This window comes from Notechis scutatus, chromosome 3, assembly GCF_049901735.1.
Source record: "Notechis scutatus isolate UNSWTSFEM ecotype Mainland chromosome 3, rNotScu1.2, whole genome shotgun sequence".
Classification (NCBI taxonomy): domain Eukaryota; kingdom Metazoa; phylum Chordata; class Lepidosauria; order Squamata; family Elapidae; genus Notechis; species Notechis scutatus.
This window is the reverse complement of record NC_142011.1, coordinates 174,991,765-175,018,259: the sequence shown is the minus strand read 5'-3', so window position 1 is coordinate 175,018,259 and position 26,495 is coordinate 174,991,765. Positions and strand designations below refer to the sequence as shown.

The 26,495-nt window shown below is 36.5% G+C and overlaps 1 protein-coding gene across 10 annotated transcripts in view; it reads left to right on the top strand.

Moving 5' to 3' along the window:
• Window positions 1-26,495, top strand: part of NCOA2 (nuclear receptor coactivator 2) — a 120,471-nt gene that overhangs the window by 48,265 nt on the left and 45,711 nt on the right. For 9 of the 10 annotated variants that reach the window (XM_087961832.1, XM_026691828.2, XM_087961837.1 and 6 more), the window contains exons 3-4: window positions 14,660-14,764; window positions 15,926-16,098. In XM_087961832.1, the coding sequence (XP_087817958.1) occupies window positions 14,679-14,764; window positions 15,926-16,098 (259 nt within the window). In that variant the 5' untranslated portion in view covers window positions 14,660-14,678. Of the gene's footprint in view, window positions 1-149; window positions 558-14,659; window positions 14,765-15,925; window positions 16,099-26,495 lie in introns of those variants that run through there. The other variant, XM_087961834.1, reaches the window with a different exon arrangement.

The following is a 26,495-nucleotide window of genomic DNA, read 5'->3' as shown; positions in this document are numbered from 1 at the left end:
CTGCAAAATGTTTAAGTGGGTTTTAGAGAGATGCCCTTCTTAATAGCAGTAGAAATGGGGAGGGAGATCTATTATCATAACGCTGTGCTAATGTAGGTTCTGAGTCATGTGACTGCAGAAAAGGCTATTATCTCAATGAAAAGGAAACTGCCTTTAGAGGAGCAGGAGAACAGAAGCAAGAGGAATTTTCGAGTGCTCCACCATGCTGGATTGTCTGTTTGATCAACAGCTAAAAAAGGATTAGTTGTGGCTAGTTTATCAGCTGTCATTAGAAGCAGATGAGCAAGGAGATAAGCTGCTATGTGCGCACATCCTCACTCAGCATGTGTTTTAGTTTAGGGCAAGACAGTGATAGTTTAAGTTAACACAGGACTTATTTTCTAATAGGTTGCTATTCATTGTTGCTTGCTTGAATAAAACAAGCAGATATAGCGACATGTGTAAATAAATATTATAGCTTGACAATAAAGGAAAAGCTTCTGACATTTTTCACTGAATGGCAGAGTCTGTGGAAGATTACAAGGAGTGTTTTCAGAAGTACAATGACTTCATATTTGGTATGTTCACGTCTTTTGTATAATGTAGAAGATGCTGATCATGACAATTAATCATTGGCATTCCTTAGCAAATAGAGGGAGTGTATCTAGCATATTCATTACCCATTTTTCTCTCTTAAAAACTATTATTTATAGTTTCATTAATAATTTCCTTCTTAATATTTATGTATTAATGCATTCCCTTGTAAATATGTGTGGAATAGAAAATGTTGAACATTAAGCCCAGTATTTGTAATAAAGTCAAGTAAAATAAAAGCTTTTTTATATATAAGCCCTGTTTTTCAGGATGAAGAAAGGCTGAATAATATGCATGCTTAAATTGTTGTATAATTACAATGCAGTACTTGTATTGTTTTGACTGCTAATTCTAAGATAAAAGGAAGATATGTATTTTATTATCCTTGTATTTTCTGACCCAGGGCTTAAAATAGGTCATATACTGTAGTAGTAAATAGGACTACAATTAGTAACTTCATTTTCTAATCCTTATTGCTTCAGTCTTTTGCTCCTATATGGACAATGGCACTTAAACTTCAGTCTATGTATCTCTGTACGATGCTGAATATTTTGATGCATTTAACCTTACTGACAAACCTTACCTTTCTTTTAACCTTGGAGAGAAAAATAGCTTGATATATATTGTTAAATAATATTTCTCTGTAAATCTTTTTATTTTATATTCTTAAATGTGAAATGCTATTCTTGATCAGCTATTCTGTATGTTTATTAATGTGAGTAATAAGCCCCCATGAACTCATGGAACTTGTTTTTCAGTAGATAATGCATAGTATTATACTGCTAATCTCCCCCCCCCCCAAATATTACTACGTGGGCGTTGTCAAGTTACTAATAGCTATATAGTGTTGAATGCTAGCTAATTTCTTCTAAACGAATAGTAGACATCTTTAATATTGAACTCTTACATCATTGACTTTTTTTTTACTGCAACTAAACTAAGTTCTGCATTTTTAAAGAGTAGCAATCCAGACATAACTACAGTACAAATAGGTGCTTTTAAGATTTTCTTGGGATATTATATTTGGCGCTAACCCAAATATTCTGTTTAATTTTAAAACAAATGGGGAAGGGTTTTACTTATGTTAAAATATCAATGGGCGATGGGTATATAAAGATGGTCCCCTTGTAAGTCCTTAAGAGCAAAGAATGATAATTAATTATGGTACACTATATCAGTGTGTGATTTTTCCACTTCTCTAAAATTATTTTAGCTGCACAGGTCAGACCTAGGGCATTGGTGTAATGGTTAAAGTGCTGAAACAGAAGACTGAGTGTTAGGCCTCCATTTAGGAAGGAAAGTCAGTTTAGTGACTTTGGAGTCTCTCTTAACCCAATCTATCTCACATAGTTGGCTACTATTGTGGGAAAGTAGAATCTTTATCAGATCTTTATGTATGTTCACCACCTTGCATTGAATATATATGTGGGATAAAATATAATAATTTGAAAATTCTATTATGTTCACAAGAATATTTAGTGTAGCTTATTTGTTTCTGGGAGAAAGTGGTACATTTGTATTTGGAAAGCTCATATATTTTTTCATGAGAACTTAGCTTTATATACTTCTGTACATGTGTACTGCTGAGATATGTTATGCATTCTGTTTTTGAAGAGTTTACAGTGAAAAAATTGTCAGACTTTCAGTGTATTTGAACAAAATGTACTACATAAATCCTTAAGTGCTTTTCATTATTTTTATTTATTTTGCTTTTCACTTTTAGCATCACATCCCCATTGTTCTAAAGTTTTGTATATACTTTTTTCTTCTTTCATAAATGGTTATTAAATGTGCAGCTTTTGTTAGAAAACAAAGTTGTGCTTTGAAGGGTAGATATTCAGCACCTGCCTGTAACTTCTTAATACATCTTCATCCTTTCTTCCCTTCTTAAAACATCTTCATCCTTTCTTGAGACTGTAAATCTGTTTGCTGCAGTTATAATATAAACTATGAAAAAGATATACTTGGTTTAAGATATTGCAAATAAATGCTACATGCATTTTTTCAAGTGATACGAAACACACCTTTGCCTTTGAACCTAATGTACTACACCATTGCCCTGATGGAAAATGCTCCTGCATGCTTTCTCTGGCCATCTTACATTAGAAAGACTAAGTATCTTTTAATCTGGATCATGGAGAAGAACAAGAGACCTGTTTTGATAAATTAACTGCTGCTTAACTTCTGATATGTATGTTGATATATTTTGAGGTCGTGTGTTTTAAGTTTTTAACTTGATTAACACATATCAGTCAGGTATGTCCTTTATAATTATAAGAGTCTATATTCTTCTAATTGTCTGGTGGGGATGAGAAGACATCCAAGAGGAAAAGGTAACTGGAGTATATCTAAAAACAGCACTAAAATGTGTATGGGCAGCCCCAACAATTATGGTGCAGATTAGATACTTAAATCCTTTAGTCCTATGGTCCACTCATCCACCCAATGCAGATTTGAGTTTTTCCACCAGTGTTTATACATTACTCATATGCTAGTAATCCTGATCAAATTCACATAATTACAGCTTTTGCTCAGTTATGGGGCTTACTTCTTTGTTGAGGGATAGGTAGGTTATAGTCCCAGTCATTACCATATTTTGCCTTTAGCCTCATCTTTTTAGCAACTTATGAGATATATTAGGCCAGAAATTGATCCATCCTAAAAAGAATGACCAAGAGTTGGAGGTTATGAAGTTGTAGTCCAGATTTTCATCATGAAGTAGTAAGTGGAAAAAAAGTTCCAATGTTCTAAGTTATTGGGATTGCAAATAAACACATTGTAATGTTTAATACAATGAATTTAAACATTAACATCTTTTAATTGAGCAATATTAGGATGGATGAGGTTTCTATAAACAAAGAAAAATATTTTAAGACTTTCATCAAGTCACTTGCACTTGAACAAAGCCAAACAATTTTGTCTTCCAAAAAATTAGCAAAATCATCCTGGTGGCTCCTTCCTTTTGTAACATTATCCTTGTGGAGGTTACATTGGCCCCCACTTTGATACTATTTCCCAAGGCCCTGAAGACCTAGTTTAGCTAACAGGTCTGGGGAACCCAGGGTGGGATGGAGCCCATCAATTTACTTGTTTGATTGATTCTTGTTTCTCTCTCTCTTTCTTTCTCTCTCTTTCTTTCTCTCTCTCTCTCTCTCTCTCTCTCTCTCTGTTATTGTTTATATATTAGGTTTCTATTTTTTTAAGCTGCCCAGAGTCACTGAGGGTGACTGGGCAGCCATACATACACATTATCTTAAATAAATAAATAAACATGTGGAACAGAAACATGAATTTGAATCTTCTGCAATGTCTAGAATGCCCTCTGGGTCTGCACAATGTGCCCATCTGCTCCTGAGGCATAACAATGTGCCATGGAGAATGCAGAAATGCAGGAACCTGGCTAAAGGAAAGGATAATTGGTCTGGATAAGGGGACTCCAGCCTTGGCAACTTTAAGACTTGTGGACTTCAGCTCCCAGAATTACTAGTATGGCTGACTGGGGAATTCTGGGAGTTGGTGTCCAAAAGTTTTAAAGTTGGTAAGGTTGGAGACCTCTGATCTGGATAAATCATTTGGATGTTTGGTGTGGATAGTCATGTTATATTTCATGTATTTATTTTGTTTGTTCTGATACTCAGGGCAGCAGTAACAGATGCAAATCACAATTTATGCTGCAAAAATTAAAAAGCAGTTATTAAAATAATAAGCTTGATGAAAAAGATATATTTTATAAAATGGTGTGGTGGTAGTGAAATAAACCACTAACTTAGGGAACACATTCCATAGCCTTCAAACTAACCAGAAAAAAGTTTTTTCTCAAGTATTCCAAGCATCTTCTGAATGGTCATTCATACTGATCTAAGAAACTGGCCAGACACATAGCAGAACAGGCAGCATTATAGTTATATCATCGCTATGCTATTTAGATTTTAAAGGTCAACATCAACAAATTAAATGGATAGATCATTCAGTACAGGCATGATATGATCCTAGTACTGTGTACCAGTCTGCAGTGTAGACAGCATGTTTTATACAATTTGCAACTTCTGAACATTTTAAAAGGGCAGGCCCATAGAAAGTGCACTTCAGTAGTTGAGATGATTATAACTAAGGCATGGAAAACTTATGTCAACATCTGAGAGATAGCTAGGAACTCAAGGGAGAAGTCAAAAATGACCAGTGACAAAGTGTTGGCATGGTTCTTGCTGATCTATCTGGCTTCCTCTTGACATTCACTAGTTTATTTATACATCATAATTCTTTGGAAGTATAAGTATTTTGTTATTTGTAACTAAAATGTTGATTGCCACAGAACAAATTGCTAGCCTCCAAAGACAGGTAATTGGGCAAAAGCTGGAAAAGTTGTCAATTCCTCCATTTGAAACCATTCTCCCTTCCATGTCTCCATGTGACATGCCCTAGAGTGGAACTGTTTTGAAGAGTTGTAAAGAAATCCAGAAACAAAAAAGAAAAAGAAAAATTCAGGAATCATGTTCTAATGCTTTCTCTAACTAGTTATTTCCAATCTAGCAGAATCTTGGAATCAAATTATGTAAAAGCAATCAAATATTCGCACAATATATTTCTGAACAGAAAGGAACCAAATTATTTCTGCAAAGAGAATCCAGCAAAAGAAAGATTGAATTGAAATGGGCCGGATCAGATTGAGATTATGGAGAAAATGAATCTAGAAAAAATTCACCCAGTGCATCCAGATAAAAGAGTCATTTGACTGCTCCAGCCTAATTCTAGAGCAGGATTGTTATTAAGAGGTTGAAAAGAATTCTTAAAGCCATGCAACACATGGTTTCCCTAGCTTATTTAAGAAATTAATGGGAACTAGAATAATTTACCTCCTCTCAAAGAGATTTAATAGATTAATCCATTATCTGTCAAACCCTGATTCTAATCAGTGGTTGTCCACTTGTAGCCTCTGAACTCCCTCTTTAGTTCCATGGAAAGTTGAAGGGAAAATAATTTTCCAGCCTTGCTTATTAGTGAATAATGGGGGAGAATATTAACAGACTACAGGCTCAGTTTGCATACTCGATCTACTCCAACTCATTATTACCTAGAAATACATTTCTTCAATGTAACTGGCTGGTGGGTTATGGTTTTTTAACTTTATGCCTTATAGTTTTCTCTGTTTCTGTTGGCTGGACTGTCTTTCAACATATTTCTGGCCTTCAGTTTGTGTTTTCCAAAGTCCTTTCATGCACTTTGGCTATCAGTTGTGGTGCAATACAGGGAGACCTTGTTTACCAATCAGTTCAGTTACAGTGGTGCTGAAAAAAGGGTAACATCTAGTCTTAGAAGTTATGACTATCACAACATCCCCATGTCATGTGATCATGATTTAGCTTCTTGACAACTGGCATTTATTTTCAATGGTCACAGCATTCCACAATTACTCCCATTGACTATGAGAATATGTAGATGCTTTTTTGACAGTACATAACAGTACATAAGTTTTTTCCTATTGTCCTCTGTCAAGACTGATCACAATTTGCAACATTCACAGCTTCTAAAAACAAAGTCAATGGGAAGCTAGAAGAGAAGTCACAAGTTGCAGTCACATGACTCACACTTAGGAACTGTAGATGATTTGCTTAACTACTGCAGCAGGAACTGATGTCATAAGTCAGGTGTACTTCATGTTGTTTTACAAACATCAAACGTGATAAAGTTTCCAGTCCCAATTGTAGTTAGTAAGTGAAGACTGCTTCTACTACTACTACTACTACTACTACTACTACTACTACTACTTATTACATTAATAAGAATGCAACCAAATTATTCTGTTTCAGTTAAAATACAGTTTAAAGCAGTGCTCTTTCCATGACAATTTAGTAGCTGGTAGGTTTATCAAAAGATTCCCATCATGTCCAAATTTATATATGAAGGAGGATCTAGGTCACGGTATTGCCCAATTAATATTACTAAGGGAAAAATCCTGTGTTAGCTTTGGTAACATGGAAGTAATCTGTTGAAAATGAAACTTCTTTATGTGGTATATTTAAAATAGCTGGATGCTAGGATGTTAAAATCAGAAATCTACAATTGAAATTCATCCAAGTTAATAGAAATCTGCACAGTTTAATCAGTATGGTATTATTTCTTATTTGGTCAAGTGTATTGAACTTGTAATTAGTAGGCCAGAATGAACATCCTGTGTTTGTAAAATTCAAAATGTTGTAATTAAGATTTTTTTTAATGACCTGTGATTGTTATAAATTAAATTGATCAATTTTTCATCATTATTGTCTTTCTAAAGAGTCCCTTTAGCAAGAAAATCTGCTGCTTATATAGTAGTATTGTATAATATGAGTTGAAATGAATTAATAACAATTGAACAGGAATGTTCAGTCCACTGTCAAGCTTCCACTAATGGGATAGTCAAAAGTGGCCTATGAGGCACTGATAAAAGGCAACATTTTTTCCCATGTGAAAGATCTATTCAGATTTCTTTGGGTGTAATAACCATTACTTATCTACGTACATGTGAAAGATGCTCAGGACAATGATGATAATCATTTTTGTATTGTGCAATATTGTATAGCCTGGTTCAATCTTTCCAGTATATAATTTATATTTCCTATGGCTCTGTGTTTTGATATACATGTAGTCAAGTGGAATATGAAGATAGGGAATTTTAAATTCGATATGAACTGGTTGTATGATAGGCAATACAGTATACAAACGTATACTGTGCACATTGCTCCCACATGCCTACCTTTTTTGAGAACTACAAGTGTCTTTTTTTAAAACAAAACAAAACACATGTATGTGTGTATCAGGTGCAAGAAATCAGGAGTCCAATTATGAGTACAAGTTTATTTCATTCTTACTCTAAACAAGAATACGACTTATAAACCTTAGGTCAAAGCAAACTGATGTTGATAAGAGTCAATGGAATTCAGGGACGGCTGGACTTAGAACTCTTGTGTCATGAAGGCACTCCAAACTTGACTTCTCCTTTGGGTTCAGCCTGGTCATCTTCTACATCATATATATATATGGATCTATGTATTAAAAATTCCCAGCCTAATGAGAACTAGTCCCATCAATACCATACATAGAGAAGAGAAGAGAATTGTCTCTTTCTGAGTGTGTCTTATATTAATGTTAATGTTGATACTATTTTATGGGTTTTATTTCTTGAATGTCAGCTTTGGATCTAAGAGGAATATAAATATTAGGAAAGAAATATTACTGTGTGAAACAGCATACAGTAATCTTTATAGTGTCCTTTGTTTTTTAGTAGAAAATGTTCTGTAATTTGGCTGTAGCTTTATTATAATTTTGAATAGTAAGGATCTTAATTAAATGAGTGATTATTATTCCCCTATGCCCCTATTACCTTCATTTTTCCCTGCTTTAATAGCATTTAAGTTTGTAATTGTTATGATTCAGTCAAGAAGCATCTTAATATCAGTTGCTGAATGATTTAATCAGAATCAGATTCCTGCACATTGCTTAAAAAAAGCAATTTTCTTTTTTAGTGTTACAACCTTCAGTTGCTATTTTGGAGCTTATTAAGAGGGGCTTATTAGAGGTGGCTGACATACTTTAATATGTAAACAGCTCATTGAATAGCTATATTAGGAACCTTGGCATATATTAACACAGAAGTTAGTAACCATTTTGTATTAAAGTATTGATGTCAGGCTAGAAATTTTGTTGTTGTTGAATGCATATGTAGCTTTCAGCAGAAAACTGGTAGGTAAATATACCAGAACTGAAGTTATCTGTATTTAAAATGATTTTAAATATAAAAGGTACAGATAGATACTTATAAATACTATTAGTCTTGATCATGAATCTTAAATCTGCACCTGCGATAAAAAGTTCCTTTCATACATTTATAGCTAATGTGTTTATTATATTATCTTCCTTTTGGCATCTCCTTGCTTTAAAGAAATGAACAATGTGGCTTTCAGTGAGACAATGTAAGGTTATTCATTTTTCTAATATATTGCTTTGATGTTATTAATATGAAAAAAAACACAGAGGCTATAATATATTGAAACAAATTAATAACAATTGAATGGAATGTTCAGTCCACTAGCAAGCTTCCACCAATGTGGTCGTCAAAAGTGGCCTAGAAGGATGAGGCGCAGATAAAAGGCAACATTGTTTCCCATGTGAAAGATCTATTCAGATTTCTTGGGTGTAATAAACATTACTTATCTACGTACATGTGAAAGGTGCTCAGGAGAATGATGATAATCGTTTTTTGTATTGCAATATTGTATAGTCTGGTTTAGTCTTTCCAGTATGTAATTTATATTTCCTGTGGCTTTATGTTTTGATATATACATAGGAGAGAGAATAAGAGAAAGAGGATTTTCTCTGTGCAGATAGTCTTCAACTTACAACAGTTCATTTTAGTGACCGTTCAAAGTTACAATGGCACTGAAAAAAGTGACTTATGACCGTTATTCAGTTACAACCTTTGCAGCCTCCCCATGGTCATGTGATCAAAATTCAGATGCTTGCCAATTGGTTCAATAATTATGACCCCTGTTGCATCCCAGTGTCATGTGATCACCTTTTGCAATCTTCTTACAAGCAAAGTCAATGGGGAAGCCAGATTCACTTAACAATCTGGTTACTAACTTACCAACTCAGGAGAATGATTGATTCGCTTAACAACTGTGGCAAGAAAGGTTGTAAAATGGGACAAAATTCACTTGACAGATGTCTCAATTTAACAACAGAAATATTGTGCTCAATCGTGGTTGTTAGTCAAGGACTACCTGTATCACTTTAAAATGGCTAACATGCCTGATGAGCTTTTTTAAGGTGTATCCACAGAAGAGGTATTGGTAAAGAGTTGCACTCACTGTCCATTATACTTCAGCTATAAACCATACAGTACTGGGAAAGGCCTAAAAAGATATTTTAAGCTCTAGATTTGTGCACATGGAGTCAGGAGATCATATGATACCAGGTCCTGAACTGAAGTTTTTAAATTGATCCAAAAGCAGACTAAGATGGGAAAAATGATAAAGCTCCAGTTTAGAAAACACAGCTTATATTTTCTAAACCCGCTTCTTAGCGTAAAGTGTATTCTGAACAATCTGATGTTTCCAGATTTCCAATTCCATTGACAGTATATTAACAAAACGATAAATTCCCACTAAGATAGCTTAAATAAGAATAGTATCTAATTTAACCGTGCATTCCATAGCCATTTATCAGAAGTCTGTATTATAATTATCCATACTTGAGCTTTGAAATTTTTATATGAAATGAGTATAATAGTTAAAAATATAGTATATTTTAATTGTAGGTTTTCTTATTAATATATTTTATATTTACTACTCAATTGTTTCAATGTGAACTCATACTTAAGACATACCATTGCATAAAATCTTCCAGTTATATTTTAGGTTCTTTTTTCTCCTTCTGTTCAGTTGTGCCTGGACAGATCCAAGGTCTCCACACTTTTCTTGGCAAGATTTTTCAGAAGTGGTTTGGCATTGCCTCCTTCCAAGTCTGACAGATCTAGCCCAAGATCACCCAGCTGATTTTGTGTCTGGTAGGATTAGAACTCACAGTCTCCTGGTTTCTAGCCTGATATCTTAATCACCACACCAAACTCTCAGTAATATTTTAGTTAGAAAAATTTAAATTGGAAACACAAGTCAATTGTAATTAGAGGCAAAAGCTATTTTCTATGAATAGTAATGAACAAAATTGTATGAAGTTTTAGGATAGTTACGATGTTGCAATAACAATGTTTTTAGGGAATTATTTGTAAAATATTCAGCAATCATCCTGGGATATAAAGAGAATTCTATTAACTCTTGCAGATTATGATACCAGAATCCCATTATTAAATTATATAAAGCATTTTATATGCTTATGCTTTCTACTAAAATATATTATGATTTTATGAATGGCACAACTCAAATGCAAATAAAGGAAGCATTTTGAATATTACTTAGTTTCAAAAGGCTCATTTAATCATAATGAAATGTTTCATTTTGCCTTTACTTTTGTTTTATGATTTTTAAGAAATATTGAACTTATAAAACTGATGTTGAACTTCTCCACAAAGAATAGAAAAATAGGAAATAGGGCACAACTTACATAATGAAACAGAAATGTGTTGATGAGGCAGTTCCATGTATTTTTTCTCTCTATACCAGGACTGGAAGATAATGAGTTGAGAATTTCCCCATCCTACATATTCATTGCAATAAAGTAACAATGAATGTGTTTCACTTTTATTTATTTAATATTAAAAAAGGACGGAGAAGGAAGATGCTTCTCTGTCTTATCCAGTTCTGTCTTTACAGTTGTAACTGATTTACAAGTGCACTCAGTATAGTTCCTTGAAATAGCTTCTTGTTAGGAATTTTATTTTTGTTGTTTATTTTTACAAAAGTGTGCTCAAAGTCAGAACTGTGAAAGAATTTTACATCTGACTCATCTAATCTGTTATGGTCTGTTAAAGTATTCAATACACCATAATTTTGGTCAGAATGGTGTCTGTAGAATACATTGTTTCTCTTAACTTGCACTGTGTAAATTGTGTTCCCAAACAACCATTCCCCAAGGCTATTTCTTTATAAAAACAATTTTCTAATCTAACGTTTTAACCAGGCCAACTATTGAAAGAGAGGAAGACATGTGATTGATTGTCCTAGTTTGTTAGGTGTGCCTTTAAAATCAATAGATTAACTCACTAATTGTACCTATTTTTGTCATTAGATTGGGGAATAACCAACAAATTAATTATTTAATATTCTGAAATAAAAATAGATTGTGTGCATATTTACAAAAGAAACTATTAAGACAGGTTAATTTGATTCAGCAACTTTGTACATCTGAAAACCTTGCAAGAGAAGAATAATTAAAAAAGAAGATTACTTAAAGAATAATTATAATAAATAATATAATAAAGAAGAATGAAAAAGAATAATTAAAAGCAAAACTGTCTGCTAATTGCAATACACAATTACAATGGATTGGATTACAGTGCAACCCCAGTAGGGGCACTTCAGAATTTTAACTGCATTTCTGTTCCCAATTCCCACACCAGTCTTTGACATTAGTATTTGAACATTTCATTTCTGCCATCTCCAGAACATTGAAACTAAGCAGGGAGCACTGTGAGCCATTTAGTTTTCCTTCCAGCTGAGAAACAGGTTTTAAATGTAAAATTTGAACCATATCCTACCCATGACTTAGATTAACAAAAATCTTTTGTCCCCATTCAACCTTTCCCCAAAGCTCCCACTACTGGTATTTCTACCTATTCTGACTTTCAGTACTCATAATATATACTTCTCCATTTGTCTGGCTATTTGCAAAACAAAAAACAAAAAACAACAACGGTGGTCATGGTAAGACCAGTTGTTATGGGGAAGGGACACCCTGGAATATTTTTTTTTTAAACTGTGATGCTGGAAGTATAATATGACAGTATTTTGCAACCAGTGTTTGTAATAATAGCTCTAATTATTGTAGGTTCATATTAGAGGAGGAAAGTAATACTGAGCATAGGTGATGAGAGATTGAATAAAACACACACAGAAAATGAACCATGGTAGCTTTCCATTCAATTGTGGGACTAACTGGAAGGGTAAAGATCAGTTACTTCATCATTTCTCCTAGACCTTCTCTAGCATAGTTAGGTTGCAATAGATGCTGAACAAGGGTTTGCTTGTGTCCAGAATTTGGGCTGTACAGTAAAACAAAAGACCAAAGCAATACAAAAATAGTTTTAAAGGTGGTAGGGTATCTAGATTTGCTTTACCCTCAGATAATGCAGTCCAAAATGGGGAAAAAAGATGATTCAGCTCTTGAAATAAGCAGATGTGATCAGGATGTTCAGTTAGAATTAATCTGGAGCAGTGCAAACCAAGAGCATTAAGAGATCTGATGTTTTCAGATGTAAGAATTATGTTATATTGGAAAAAAGTTACCATATTTCGATTTTCTATTAATATAGAAAATTTTAAAAACCTGTAATTATAGTCATTTTAAGTAGAGTAGAACGGTACCTAGTGACTTTTTCACTCTTGAAAAAAGTTATGCAGAGTATAAAATCTGAGTTCACAGTCTTTTCTCTTCCTTGAGTAATAACATTTAGTTTTTCATAACCACATAACATCCTAATTTATTTCATTAAATACTTGGAATAATTTATTGAAGTTAAGATAAATACTGATAAATGTTGTATCACATTGATACAGAAATATTCTCAATTAATGCTATATTAACATATAAATAATATAAATCTCAAGGCTAAGCTATTGAATTTATAAACTATCCACATGTTATTGTTTCTTTTGTTCATTCCTTTTTATAAATTCCTTTGGTGTGAGGATATAGCATTTGTGTCAGGTTTTAACAAAATGAAGCCCTCTGGTCTGTGGAGATATATATATTCTGATAAGACAGGAAGCTTTTACAAACTATGAAACTAATTTAGTCACTAGCAATTACAATTAACTTCATGATACTATTAAGTTTGGGAATAAAGTATACAATGTAAAATCACAACTGAACCTACTATGTTATCTTTCGACAGTTATTAATGTAATATGCGACAGTTATGAATGTAATATGCGAAGTTCTGTTTATAGTGTAATATTTACTGGATTATGTCTATTCATAAAGTCCCACCATTTTCAAGTAGCCCAATATATTATATTTGGATTAAATATGGTGTCACTTTACTTTTCCTAATGGTATAAGGCCTAAGAAGGCCATCAACAACAAATCTGTAGTATGGCATTCATCAATTAATATTGAGGATTAAAACTATAAGTGTATTTAATTACATTTTCTAAAATTTGAACTTTTATAAAACTAGATACCAGAAAACTGAATATGAACCATTAATTCATTCTGGGGTTTTTGTTGCATTCATTTTTTTTTACTTTTAAGTTTCTGTATTTTCAAGATTATCATTGCATATACTACATGCTCAATTTCAACCTGTTCTCATGCTAGATGTATAGAGGATGTGGATAAGTGTATGCTGTCACAATGAAAGTAGAAATTTTTGTTTAGTTACTGATAACAAGGAGAGATTGGAAACAAGCTATGTTCTTTCACCCAACATCTGGTGGAAACTAGATTGTTCTCAATAACTGTAATTACATCCTGAGAGCTTACCCAGATAACATTTTGTTTAATGTTCATGAAAAAGGGTCTTATATTTCTTATTTTAACAGTTGGAGGAAAACTGACTTTTTTAAAAAAAAATGAAAAGCTCTTGTGTCAGAAAGGAACATCAGCGCTACTAAGATAAATGGCAAATCATATTTTTTCTTATGTGCCTTTTAAATTCTTTACAATATTTTTCAATGTCTTATACTGTATATTTTAGTACTGCTCTGTAGGTCATTACATTTTATATTAAACCATTTTAATATAACTATTACACTCTGCTGACTTCTTTCATTGAGTAAATAGCAAATACCAAGTTTAGTCACTGCATCCTGTGGAGAATAATTGTAATGTGTTACTTGAATACTTCATGAAGTCATAGAATCAACAGCAACATAAACAGCTTAAACATAGGCTGTTGTAAATGGTGGCATACGCAATACGTATTCCCACTTTGCTGGGAATAAATCTCAATTATGTCCCTGATATAAAAGTTTATAAAAATAAGAATTTTGTGGTGAGATTATTTAGAACTGTGAAAATGAAACACAAGATGATCTAAAATAGTTACAAATGATACCAAATTTTAACAAAATTTTACAATGAAATGTATTCAGTTGACTATTGATCTGGGATCTGGTCATTGACAATCTGAGCAATTATCAAGTTTCAATAGTGCAGTTGTGGAATTTTCAAAAAGAACATCAAGAAATACATGCAATTTAAAAGTTAGCAATTGGTGCTGAAAATCTACTTTTAGCTTTAAGTTTCGCATGTTTAAAACTCATCAGTTGTTTTTAAAAACTGTCTTGTTCTTCAAATATCTATTTTGGGTTGGCGTACACATGCATATACATGTATGTGCCAGGTATGTCTTCATGTCCTGCTTGCTTGAAAAAATAATATGAATTAGAAAAATGATGTGTTTTTCTACTGACTTTTCTGTGTGTTTCAGTTGCTGATATGTGTTTAAGATGAGTGGAATTGGTGAAAATTCCTCTGACCCATCTCGGGCAGAGCAACGAAAACGCAAGGAATGTCCTGATCAACTTGGACCAAGGTTAGTTTGGATATGAATATGTTTTGTATAATGTGAAGTTGTCTGCATTTTCATGTTACCAAAGTATTATTGCCTTGATATATAACAATTGCTGTATAGATCCAGATCATAATGTTTTCTTTGTCCGCCTATGCAAAGTATAAAGTTGAGTGAATATTTTTAAAGGAACAATTCTTCAATAAATAAACAATTCTTCAATAAATTAAATCTTGAACAGTGAGCAACCTCTTATAAAAGCATACAACAAATGTATACAGGAGAGTTGTTTCAGAAGGCTCTGTGGGTAGTCTGTACAGTATTTTCCAGTTGAAAAGACAAAACTATTCAGTTTCACACCTTGCACTTTTTGTTTGCCTCCTAACCATTCCCCCACTGTTTGGGATGATGGAGTTTCGGCTTACTGTCTTAATACACATTGAAAGCAATTCAGTTTTTTTTTTCCTCCCTACCCTGCAAGCAGATCACAGACATTGGAGAAAAAGAGATTTCAAGAAATACTGCAAGCTGTTTGCAGAGCATGCCGTGATTGTGTTATCATGCTGCTTTTAATGGTAGAAGAGTAAACAACTTCTCTCTTGCAATCCCTTTTTCTTCAGTGTCTCTGCTCTGCGGTGGAAGTTGGGTGGGAGAAAAAAGAACACAGGTCAAGCACAGGACAAATGAGGCCTTGTCAGGCTAAAAAAACCAGGACTACACATGATGTTCAAGTTAAACTGATTTATTACAACTTGTGCCTAGGCACAGGAATCTATTCAACTAACAGTTGGCACTATTTTTGCAATAGCTCACTATCAGAGGAATTCAAGAAGGATTGGATTAGTATGTTTGTGGCTTCATAGAGACTCTAGTCTGATTCCTCTTTTGACACCCCAAGATCTGCCACTCCTGTTCGTACACTTGTATAGCAGTCTCTCTAGCCTGGGCTGTGTGTATGGATTTCTAAGGGTAGCTTGTCAGTTAAACATATAACTAACTTGGAAATTCTGAATTGAAGAAAAAATTGATTTTTCATATATACAGATCTGAAAATGCCTCTGAATAAACATAATTAGGAAGGACTATTAATGGATTAATTTTTCCTATATTTGCTACTTTGATTAAAACTACTCTTTAATTATGATTTGTAATTTTTTGAGTTTAACTTTAAAAACTTTCTTTCAGTCCTAAAAGAAGCACTGAAAAACGTAATCGTGAACAAGAGAATAAATATATAGAAGAGCTTGCAGAGCTGATTTTTGCTAATTTTAATGATATTGACAACTTTAACTTCAAACCTGACAAATGTGCAATCTTGAAAGAAACTGTGAAACAGATTCGTCAAATAAAAGAACAAGGTAGGGAAATGGGGTTTTTTCTGTGTGTATGTGTGTGTGTAAAAACATTAGATAGATAGATAGATAGATAGATAGATAGATAGATAGATAGATAGATAGATAGATAGATAGATAGATAGATAGATTGTTTTTGTCTATCAAAAATTAGGTTACCTTAGTATTTCCTACTTGAAATTGTTAATTCATGATTATTTTGTTGAAATATGTTTTCATCCCACAGTGTTGAATTCCATTGAAATTGAACTGAATAGAAAGTAATCAGCAGATTGAATATTTAAAAATAATCTTAGAAGATCAAGTATAATGGTGTCATTGTCACACAAATATTTTATAGCATCTTACAGCATTGTACAATTATCACAGGATTGATATATCAGTAGTCAGTAGACTACTATACAATAGACCCTAGATGACATAATACCCTGCTATAAGTCAATGTTGTAAAAATATACTTCATTTAGAATGAGCGGACAGATCTTGAAATATTTCATAAGTTTGAACTTAGAAAATTAATATGTTTCATTAACATATTATGAATATGTTAATATTCTTATTAATATTCTTAAACTCTCTTTTACAGTCAAATTTCTTGAGTTACAGTAGACCTTTGTTCAAAATGCTTCTAACCACAAACTATGAGATTTATTGTAGAATTATATGTTTTGTATTCCATTTAAAGAAGTTTCCTAGAAGGATTAGAAATAGAATTATACAACTTAGATGTACAAAAAGAATAATACACAACAACAATAATTTTGACAGTGTGTATGTATGGGTGAAACCCTGGCTGTTAGGGTTAAAGATCACAACAGGATGATAAAAGTTATTAGTGTAGTGTTTGGTCCTAGATGCCTTATTGGCCCCTTAAAATCTGTTATAGCTAATTTCTGAAATAATTCAGGGCTTTATAGTATAATTTTTATGAAAAATATTTCAGTATAAAAATGTTCATTCTCCATGCTGCATTGAGAGCCCAGGATGGGGTTGACTCCTTCCTATGATGTCATAGCTAAGTCTGTATTAAGATATAAAAGCTAGTCCCCGGGAGAGACCCCAGCTTTTGACTCAGCTCCTTTCAGTCAGCAGCTGTGTCTCTGAAAGCGTTCTGTTAGATAGCAATCACCAGCGATCTTCAGTACTTTTTTGCTCTCTTCAAGCAGCTCCCAGGGATCTGGGCAGCTGCTCTTCCAGAGAGCAGGGCTCTCTCTCTCTCCCTCTCCTCTCCTGCAAGTTGGGAGCAGCTTTACAGAGCTCTGTGCAGGCAAGCTGGGCAGCGTCTGCAGACCTCCCCCACGCCTGCAGTTTGGAGTGTTCATAAACACAATCGGCAAACTGATAAGAGCTCAAGCCAGCTGATCGTGTAGCTGGTTGCTGTGTTTTTCCCTTGCTGACTTCGCTCGGGGCTCTGTATAGCCTAAGGAGCAATTCTTCAATCTTGGAGCCTGTTTCCTTTAGTCAGCGGCCATCTTGGATTCAAGCCTTCCACCATGAGGTGAGCGGCCATTTTGTAAGCCCAGGGGCCATTTATACCCTAAGGGGCTTAATAGAAAAATTTCTAAACAGCTTCTTTCCAACGCAAGAGCCTTTATTTTACAAATGGAGCAAGATAAGGCTCTGGCAGAGCTTCCCCCCCCCCCAGTGGAACAGTCTCTTAAGCCCAATAGGAGAAAAAGACGTAGGTAACGCACCCAATTAGTACAGAGGGAGGCTGCTAAAATCAAAGCTAAGGCTCTAGCCCCTAAGAAGGCAACTCAGGCTGAATTGAGGGCAGAGAAGCACAGACATGCAGCTCTAGAGAGGCAGTTCAACAGAACTATTCAACAGAAGGGAGTGCAACTACAGCATGTTTCAGGTGATACTCGTGGGCCCCAACCAAGCCCTCCCAGGGGAGGAGAAGTTATCTATGAGCCTTTCCATCCTCCATCCTGGTCTCCTGAGGCTCTTGCTATACAGTCAGATCCTCAGGATTTAAGCAGATCTGGGCCTTATTTCCAACAGGCTTCTGTGTCCTATGCTCCTCCCCCTCCCTCCAGGCCTCGAACCTCTCCTCAATCTAGGCCTGAAGCCACCTTCACTCCCACAGCAGTGGGCCTTAGGCCTTTGGCCTCTACCTTTGAGCATAGACCAAGGGATATCCAAGATGTAGTCTCATCAGCCATTAGGCAGGGATTGGCTGAAGGCTTCAGGCAAATTCTTCAACCTCTGGAAAGGGTTCGGGCCCTTCTCCCTTCTCAATCTATAAGTTCCTTGCCTCATCATCCTGATTTACACAGGCCTCAGGACCTCAGGGTCCATTCTTCTCTACCAGAATGGGAGGAGGTTGATGAGGAAGGAAGGCCTTCACCATCTGAACACAGTTACTCCTCTCATTCAGAGTGTGAAGAGGGTGAGATTTTTGACCAAAATCTTTCAGAGGAAGAGGCTTCTCGCCCAGAGCAGACATCCTCTGCATTGGTCTTCAAACCTACTCTTTTCAGACCATTACTCAGCAAGGCCTTGGTCACTGCCAAGCTGTCGCCAGAGGAAGTGGCTCCCGAGCCACAAGGAAATCCCTCTAGCCAAGGGGATTCGCTCTTCTCCAAGCCTGTAGTGCATGCAGAGGTTTTGCCTTGTCCCATTTTGTTCCTGGACATGGTCAAGGAACAGTGCGCTTCTCCTTCGGCAGGTCCTCGCCCATCTTCTCTAGATAAGCATTTCTACAATGTCAGCGCAGCTCTGGACAATGCCCTGGCAGTACCTTCTGTTGACATTCCAGTTCTGGCCTCATTCTCATCTTCTGGCACTCCCAAGGAGCCAGAAAATATCCTGAAACCAGATGATAAATGTTCCGAACAGACCCTCAAGCGCAATTACCAGGCTGCTGCTTGGGCTGTTCGAGTTTCAACAGCAGCATCCTTTTTCACGAGGGCATCCATACGGTGGCTGCGCCAACTCCAGAATAGATTGCCTGCTTCTGACCTTCGGTCTCACCAAGACCTTAATAAGATTATTGCAGCGGCGGAATTCACTGCGGATGCCACTCTCAATTCCTCCAAATTTGCATCCAAGGCCATGGCATCTTCTGTAGCAGCAAGAAGACTTTTATGCCTCCAAAATTGGCAGGCGGAGTCACGCCAAAAATGGAAGCTGGCTTCAGTTCCTTTCGCAGGCGATAAGCTTTTTGGCGATGCTCTGGAACTGTATCTCATCGAAACCAGAGATAAACGTAAAATTCTCTCTTCCTCTGGGAAGAAAGCCCACTATCGCCCTGCTCCTTATCGCCCTCCTGCCTTCCGAGCGGAGACCTCATCTCACTTCCCCCGCTCTCACAGTCCATACTCCCAACACCAAGACCAACGGGCGGAAACATCTGGCAGGCAACAACCTTCTGCTGGTAAACGGCCCTTTCGGGGGGGAGGGGGTCGTTCCTTCCATCGCTCTAAGTAATCCCTCGTTCTCCCCACCCATCGGAGGTTGCCTAGCCTTCTTTGCCTCCAAATGGGAGGAGTCAACAACGGACGCCTGGGTGCTCAGCACTATTAGGTCAGGGTTACAACTGGACTTCCTAACCCCACTCTCCAAAATTTTTTTGATCTGTCCTGTGTCTCAGGACATTTCAAGGCAAGCGCTCATGAATCAGGCCATTCAGCACCTTCTTGAAATCAGGACTTTTCAACCTGTTCCCCTGTCTCAATGGGCATGTGGGCTTTACTCTCGCCTTTTCATCGTTCCCAAAGCCTCAGGGGGGTGGCGAGCCATCCTTGATCTAAAATTTCTCAACCAATTTGTAAAATACAGGCAATTTAAAATGCAGACTCTGCATTCTATTTTAGAGAGCGTTCGGGAGGGTGACCTCCTCTCTTCCATTGATCTCACTGAGGCTTACCTCCACATCCCAATTTGGCCTCATCATTGCCAGTTTCTCAGTTTCTGTTATCAGAATACCCATTACCAGTATCGAGCACTTCCCTTTGGCCTCTCATCGGCTCCAAGGGTCTTCACAAAGGTTCTGGCAGCATTGGTGGCATCTCTGCGTTCTATTCCAGTGAGGATCCAATGCTACTTGGATGACATTTTGATTCTGTCCTCTTCCATCCTTGCGGCCCATCAGGATCTGCAAATTACCCTGTCATGTCTTCAGAGCCACAGATTTTCCATCAACACCAAAAAGAGCCAGCTCTCTCCTACAACCAAATTGCAACACTTGGGAGCAGTCATCGATACCATGTCGTGCCAGGTTTTCCTGTCCCCAGCTCGTGGAAAGAGCCTTGCAGAGATCATCAGCCAGATCCAGCAACATCAAATTGTCTCCCTGTCGCTGCTGTCCAAACTTCTGGGGAAGATGGTTTCCTGTATTGGCATCGTCCCGTGGGCTCGGCTCCACTCCCGACCCCTCCAATGGTTCCTGCTTCCCTACCAACGAGCAGGAACCAGCCACTCATCCATCAAGATCCCACTCCCGCCACAAATCTGGAGATCTCTCAATTGGTGGCATTCCCCATCTATCTGGAGGGGACTCCTGTTCAGGGACCCGGACAGGCTAGTGATAACCACCGATGCCAGCCTCCTGGGTTGGGGTTCCCATATGCAGGGCCAGATAGCTCAGGGTGTTTGGTCCAGATCGGAACAGACCCTTCCCATAAATTGGCTAGAGCTCAGAGCTATTTTTCTGGCTCTCAAGCATTTCAGGCAATCAGTGACCAGCTCTCATGTTCTAGTCCTTACGGACAACATGGCCACAAAGGCTCATGTGAACCGGCAAGCGGGGATGAGGTCCAAAGCCCTCATGAGAGAGGCTCTACGGCTGGGGTTATGGGCAGAGAAACACCTGTTATCGATCTCAGCGGACCACCTCTCCGGGGTCAACAACTCCAGGCCGACTGGCTCAGCAGGAGCCTAGTCGACCAGGCAGAATGGTCCATTCCTCCATCTCTATTCAGGGATCTTTCCCTCAGATTCGTAACACCGGAGGTGGATCTTTTCTCCACTCCTCAAAACGCCCAAGTCACCAGATTCTTCACCAGGTTTCCTTGCCAGGGAGCGGAGGGGACCAATGCTCTTCGGTGCAGATGGCCCAAGGGTCTCCTCTACGCCTTTCCCCCGCTTCCCATCATTCCGGCAGTAATTCGGAAGATGTTGGAGGAACATGCGGAGCTCCCCCTCCTGGCACCCTCTTGGCCAAGGAGGACCTGGTTTGTGGACCTGGTCAACCTATTGGTGGCTTCTCCTTGGAGGATCCCTGCCCATCTAATCTCCCATCACCAGAGGGCCCTGCTCCACCCAGAGCCCCAGTGGTTCAAGCTGACCATGTGGCACTTGAGCAGCAGCGACTAGAGGAGGCTGATCTTCCAGAAGGGGTCATCCTCAATATCCTGGCTTCTCGCAAACCTTCTACAAGGTGCATCTATGATGCCACCTGGAAGGCTTTTTCCCGATGGTGCTTCAGGGAGGGTCTTTCTCCTGCTTCAGCCCAGTTGGCAGAAGTTCTTAGCTTCCTTCAGCATGGGCTGGAGAAAGGTTTGTCTCCTAACACCTTACGCAGGCAGGTTGCGGCCCTCTCCTCAGTCCTTTCATGGGGTTCACTTCCTTCCTTATCCCATCACACTTCAGTCAGGAGGTTTCCTTCTCTCAAAATATTCTAAAGCACTATAGCAACCAGATTTGCCAGGATATGGAAAAACTATAGGATTAATCCTCAAATTAAGTTAAATGATGGAAATAATTTAGTGAAAATAAACTCTTAATATATATTGTAATAGGTGTATTCATTCTGAACAGGAATATTCAATGAAAAATTTGGAAATTTACTAGTAAACAGTTTAAGAATAAAGTGTAATTAACAATTGAGATGAATTAACCACTGTGCTGAAGTAGTTAAAGTTCTGAACAGGATTGGGGAAATCCAAATTTAATCATCATGTTTAAATTTCACATGGTTAAATCGGCCTGTGGTAGCTATTGACTTAAATCCAACAGCATAAATAACATTTTAACAAGCATGAAAATATATGACAACTTCATAATTACAGGGAGTCCTCAAGTTATAGCCATTCTTTCAGTACCATTTAAACGAATAGCAGTGCTAAATGAATTATACTTAACACCAGTTCCTGAAGTTATGGCCATTGCAATGCCCCTGCGGTCACATGAACACTTGGCAGCCCTCTTGCATTTACAATCTCAAGGGCACTTCAGCTCCTACCAACCCACCTATCTTCCACCATCTCTACCTTTTTGGCTGCTCTGCACAACAACTCTCCTCAGCAGCATAGCTAGGGCTGCAGAAGAAACCCAAGGCCTTTAGCAGTATTTCCAGGTAGGCCAAACTGGAATGAATCAAATGAATTATTGCTATGATAAGGCTACATTAAAAGACTCTTATAAGTCTGATAGTATAAATCTCCCACAGCCTGATATATTATGGAGGTTATTTTCTAAGTTCTCTGCCCTTTATACAACTTTGGTCCATGACGTCTCTTGTCTCAGCAGCATCTTTTCTCATCTCACCCAAGTCACACCCACATACCATTACAAATGTCACCAGCTGCCACCACCCCAAGTCTCTACTTCAGCCCAAGCAAAATCACTGACAAGGAGAGCCACCTCAAGACCCATGCCGTGGCCAGCCACTACAGTGGGACAGCACAAAGCCCTGGCCACCCCAACTTTTGCCAACCCTGCCAACCTACATTTCACTCACCTCTGTTAGCCTGCCAGCTTTGTGGCTTGTGCTCACTGGCCATACTGTCCTGTATTTGCTGACCATATCACCTCCATCTGCCGGTCTCTTCCTCCCACTGCTTATGAGGCATGCCCAGCCTGATCTTATGTGAAGCAGCGGTTGGCTGTGACAGTCTTTTCCTGAGGTCATTCACTCTGTCCTTCAAATAACATGCATCTTTCCCATGATTCTTCGGTAGACTTCTGAGGCCTTTTAAAGCCTTGTAAAAAGGCTGTGCCACTTGTTCTCCAAATCATCTGTAGGAGAAAGACAGTGAAGATTAGTTGGGGGTGGAAGACCCTGGCGGGGCCAGGAAAATGCAAAGCAGCAAGGCTGACAGAGGCAGTAGAGTGCCAGGTGGCCAAAAATGCAGAGATGGGAGTGGGGAGATAGAAAGGTGAGGAAAGTTCAAGAGGAGGCAAATCCGTATCTTACTGAGGTTCTAAGCTGCCAGGGACCAAACCAGGAATGCCTTGGATTGGGGTGATCCTCACTAACAATTGGTGGGATTCAGTAAATAATGGCAACAGGGAATGCCAGGATTGCCATCACTCAGAAATGTGGTCACATGACATCACACTTTATAGCTGCATAACTTTGCAAAAAAAATTCTGGTACCAATTAGTATTAAAATTCAAGGGCTACTATATACAGTTAAGAAGTAAACATAGTAAACAAGCAATAGAAAATTCAGGTGGATTTCCATCAAAGAAACTCAATGGGTGAATTTAAGTCACATTTTCTTAGCCCAATTACAATGTTGCTGGGAAAATAAAAATTAGACGTGCAAATAATCCATGTTAGATTCCTGGAAAATAAAACATTTTGTAAATCTAAAAATTCGTAATGAAAAACACAGTGGTATGAATCACTAACAGTGGATTTCAGAAAATTAATGCTTTGTAGATAATATATCTTTTCAAATTATCTATATGGATAGAGATACAACTCTTCATCAATAGTATTTCCCTATTTTTATTTATTTTGGTATTGAAGAAACTTATTGTCAAACTGTATAATACTGGTGTGGAGAAATGTCATATAGTATCAGGAATGCTTAAGTATATCCTTCATTTAAGAGGGGATCTATAGACGACAGATTTATTTATTTATGTTGAAATATTAACTAAATAGGTACTTGAAATAATAAATTATATTTACATTTAGCTGCACTTAGAGTGAATTCTCTAAAATAAATCAGAATTAAATCTATTAATTATTTTAAATATGCTTCAAATATTGTTCGTTTGGATCTAGTTCAATAAGAGTGAAGTATAATTTGACATTGGTGGCAGTCAGCAGATTAGCAGTTCATTATATTAAAGATTGGTCAATATACTTAGTTCAGTTTATATTTAAAATTCCCTTTGATAATGGTACTGTGATTATGAAAAGCACAAGAGGAGTGATTAATTTAAAAAAGGCATTATCTGTTACAGCTGCAATAAGTGTTTCTGGAACTATTTTAGATTTTTCACAGTCACTGTTTCTAGGATATAAATTGATATTCCTTTCCAAATGGAAAGATTTTTCCATTTCCTCTTCTGTAGGTGGGAATAGATACTAAAAACTGCATTAATACATGGTTATATTAGTCTAGCCATTTATTTCATTGTTTACAACCCATTGTTTCCCTATTTTAAATAGTTTGTAGTTTTTCAGGTATTTCTGATCCAAATTAAATTTGGTTCCCATTCAGTAAGCATTTGATGGTAGGATGAATTATCATTATATATGTCTCTTTGTTCTTTGAAAACATGCACTTTCATTTAAATATAAATTATCTATGCCATATCTATCCAAAACAACCAACAGAATAAATATAAAAATCAATTGTTATCAATATGTTTTGTAATAAACAGGTAGCCTTTGAATTACAACCATGAGGATGAAATTAATTCTATATCTTTGTATTTGTTTATTTATTTGTGTTCTAGTCTAACATTATCATGAGCCATTATCATTATCATGGTGGCACAGTGGATAGAATGCAGAATTGCAGGCTAACTCTGCCCAAAGCATCCTCTGCCCAATCCTTACTGGCTCACGGTTGACTCAGCCTTCCATCCTTACGAGATTGGTAAAATGAGTAGCCAGATTGTTGGGATCAATATTCTGAGTGTAAACTGCTTAGATAGTGAAGAAATCATCATGGAGCATTATATAAGTCTGCTACTTCTATTGCTATGAGAAAAGGGAGTGTAACTGTGCACAAAATACATAAACATCCACAATATAAGAAATAATAATACAAAAATTAAAGCTAATATTTTAATCCAATACAAAGATTTCTATCATTAGAACTCTTTATCATCTCCAGAAGAACTCAGTGTCACTTTTTCATAAGGCCCACAATGCTGGATCTAATTTAGCATCCTGGGAAAAACTGTTCCATAAACTATGTGCCATTATGGAGTAATGGCTCCTCTTGGTCTGAACCCCCCTAATTTCATAGTAAACCACTTAATTTGCAAGCAGTATAGGTATCATTTAGGTAATGCAAAATCACAGTTTCTGTTGTAGCAGTAGTAGAATGAAATGTTCCTGTTAGTATGTTCAGTTAGATTTGTAAGTGTGAAATTATAAGTGATTTTGCTAATACAGCTAGAATTGTATAATCAGGAGACTGGTTGTTATTGTAGTTACTTGAATGGTGTTTGTCTTTTTTGACCTTCGTTGGAAGCAAGTATAGAGTTCAAGATAAATGTAATCTTATTTCCACTTTTTTGAGATCTGTTGTTTTCTTGCCTGACAGCTTAATTTAATACATTTTAACTGTGTGATACAGTTAACAGGGAATGCTAAAAATTTAATGCATGCCTATAAATTTGCCATGCTTTTTTAAATAGTTTTGTTTGATGGCATTTTTGCTAGTATAATAAGTAATATTTTCTATCATTTCTGTGACTTGTTGAAAAATATCTCTTACTTGAGTTCTGCAGTAGGTGAGAAATATGGAGAGAGAAAATATAATTATTGTTTTATTCAGTATTGTTAAGAAATTCAATACATAAGTATTTGGCATAGTAGATCTAAAAGATTTCCATTTCCATTGTTCACGTCTTTATGAACTAAAATGCAACCAAAAGGAAAAATTACAATAAATCCATGGGAGGTGAGTAATATGATGTTTGTCTTTCTGACAGGTTTTTTAAATATCTTTTCTCAGAATGAACTGCTCATTTATTGGCCCATAACTAGAGTATCTGTAACTGCATGAATCTTCCACCCTGACTTTAGATCATGAATCAATAAAAGCGAATTTTTATACCTGTGAATAGATGCAGTGAGTTTCTGATACCTGTCTAAACCTAGCACATGGAGTTATTTGTAAAAATAACATAGTTGGTTTGTAAAAATTATCTATGATAGGTAAAACAGACCTGCAAATTGATTCTTCATTGCAGATCACAGCAATTAATTTTTTTTTTTTTTTTTGCAGCGTACAGAACAAAGTGTTGGAATTTTATACTGCATAATATAAGTATAGCTATAGTTAATAATTGTCAACTAATTGTATGGAAGTCTTTTTTCACATTGTATGATATAATTTTAGCACATGCATACGGTTTCTCATCAAGAGTGGTCTTATTACATAGTAAGCATTCTCAGTTTACTCAATGATATACCTCTCTTGTCTACAAAGCTTACTCCATTTTATCATGAACAAGTGAGATCATGGTAATCCTAGCACAAG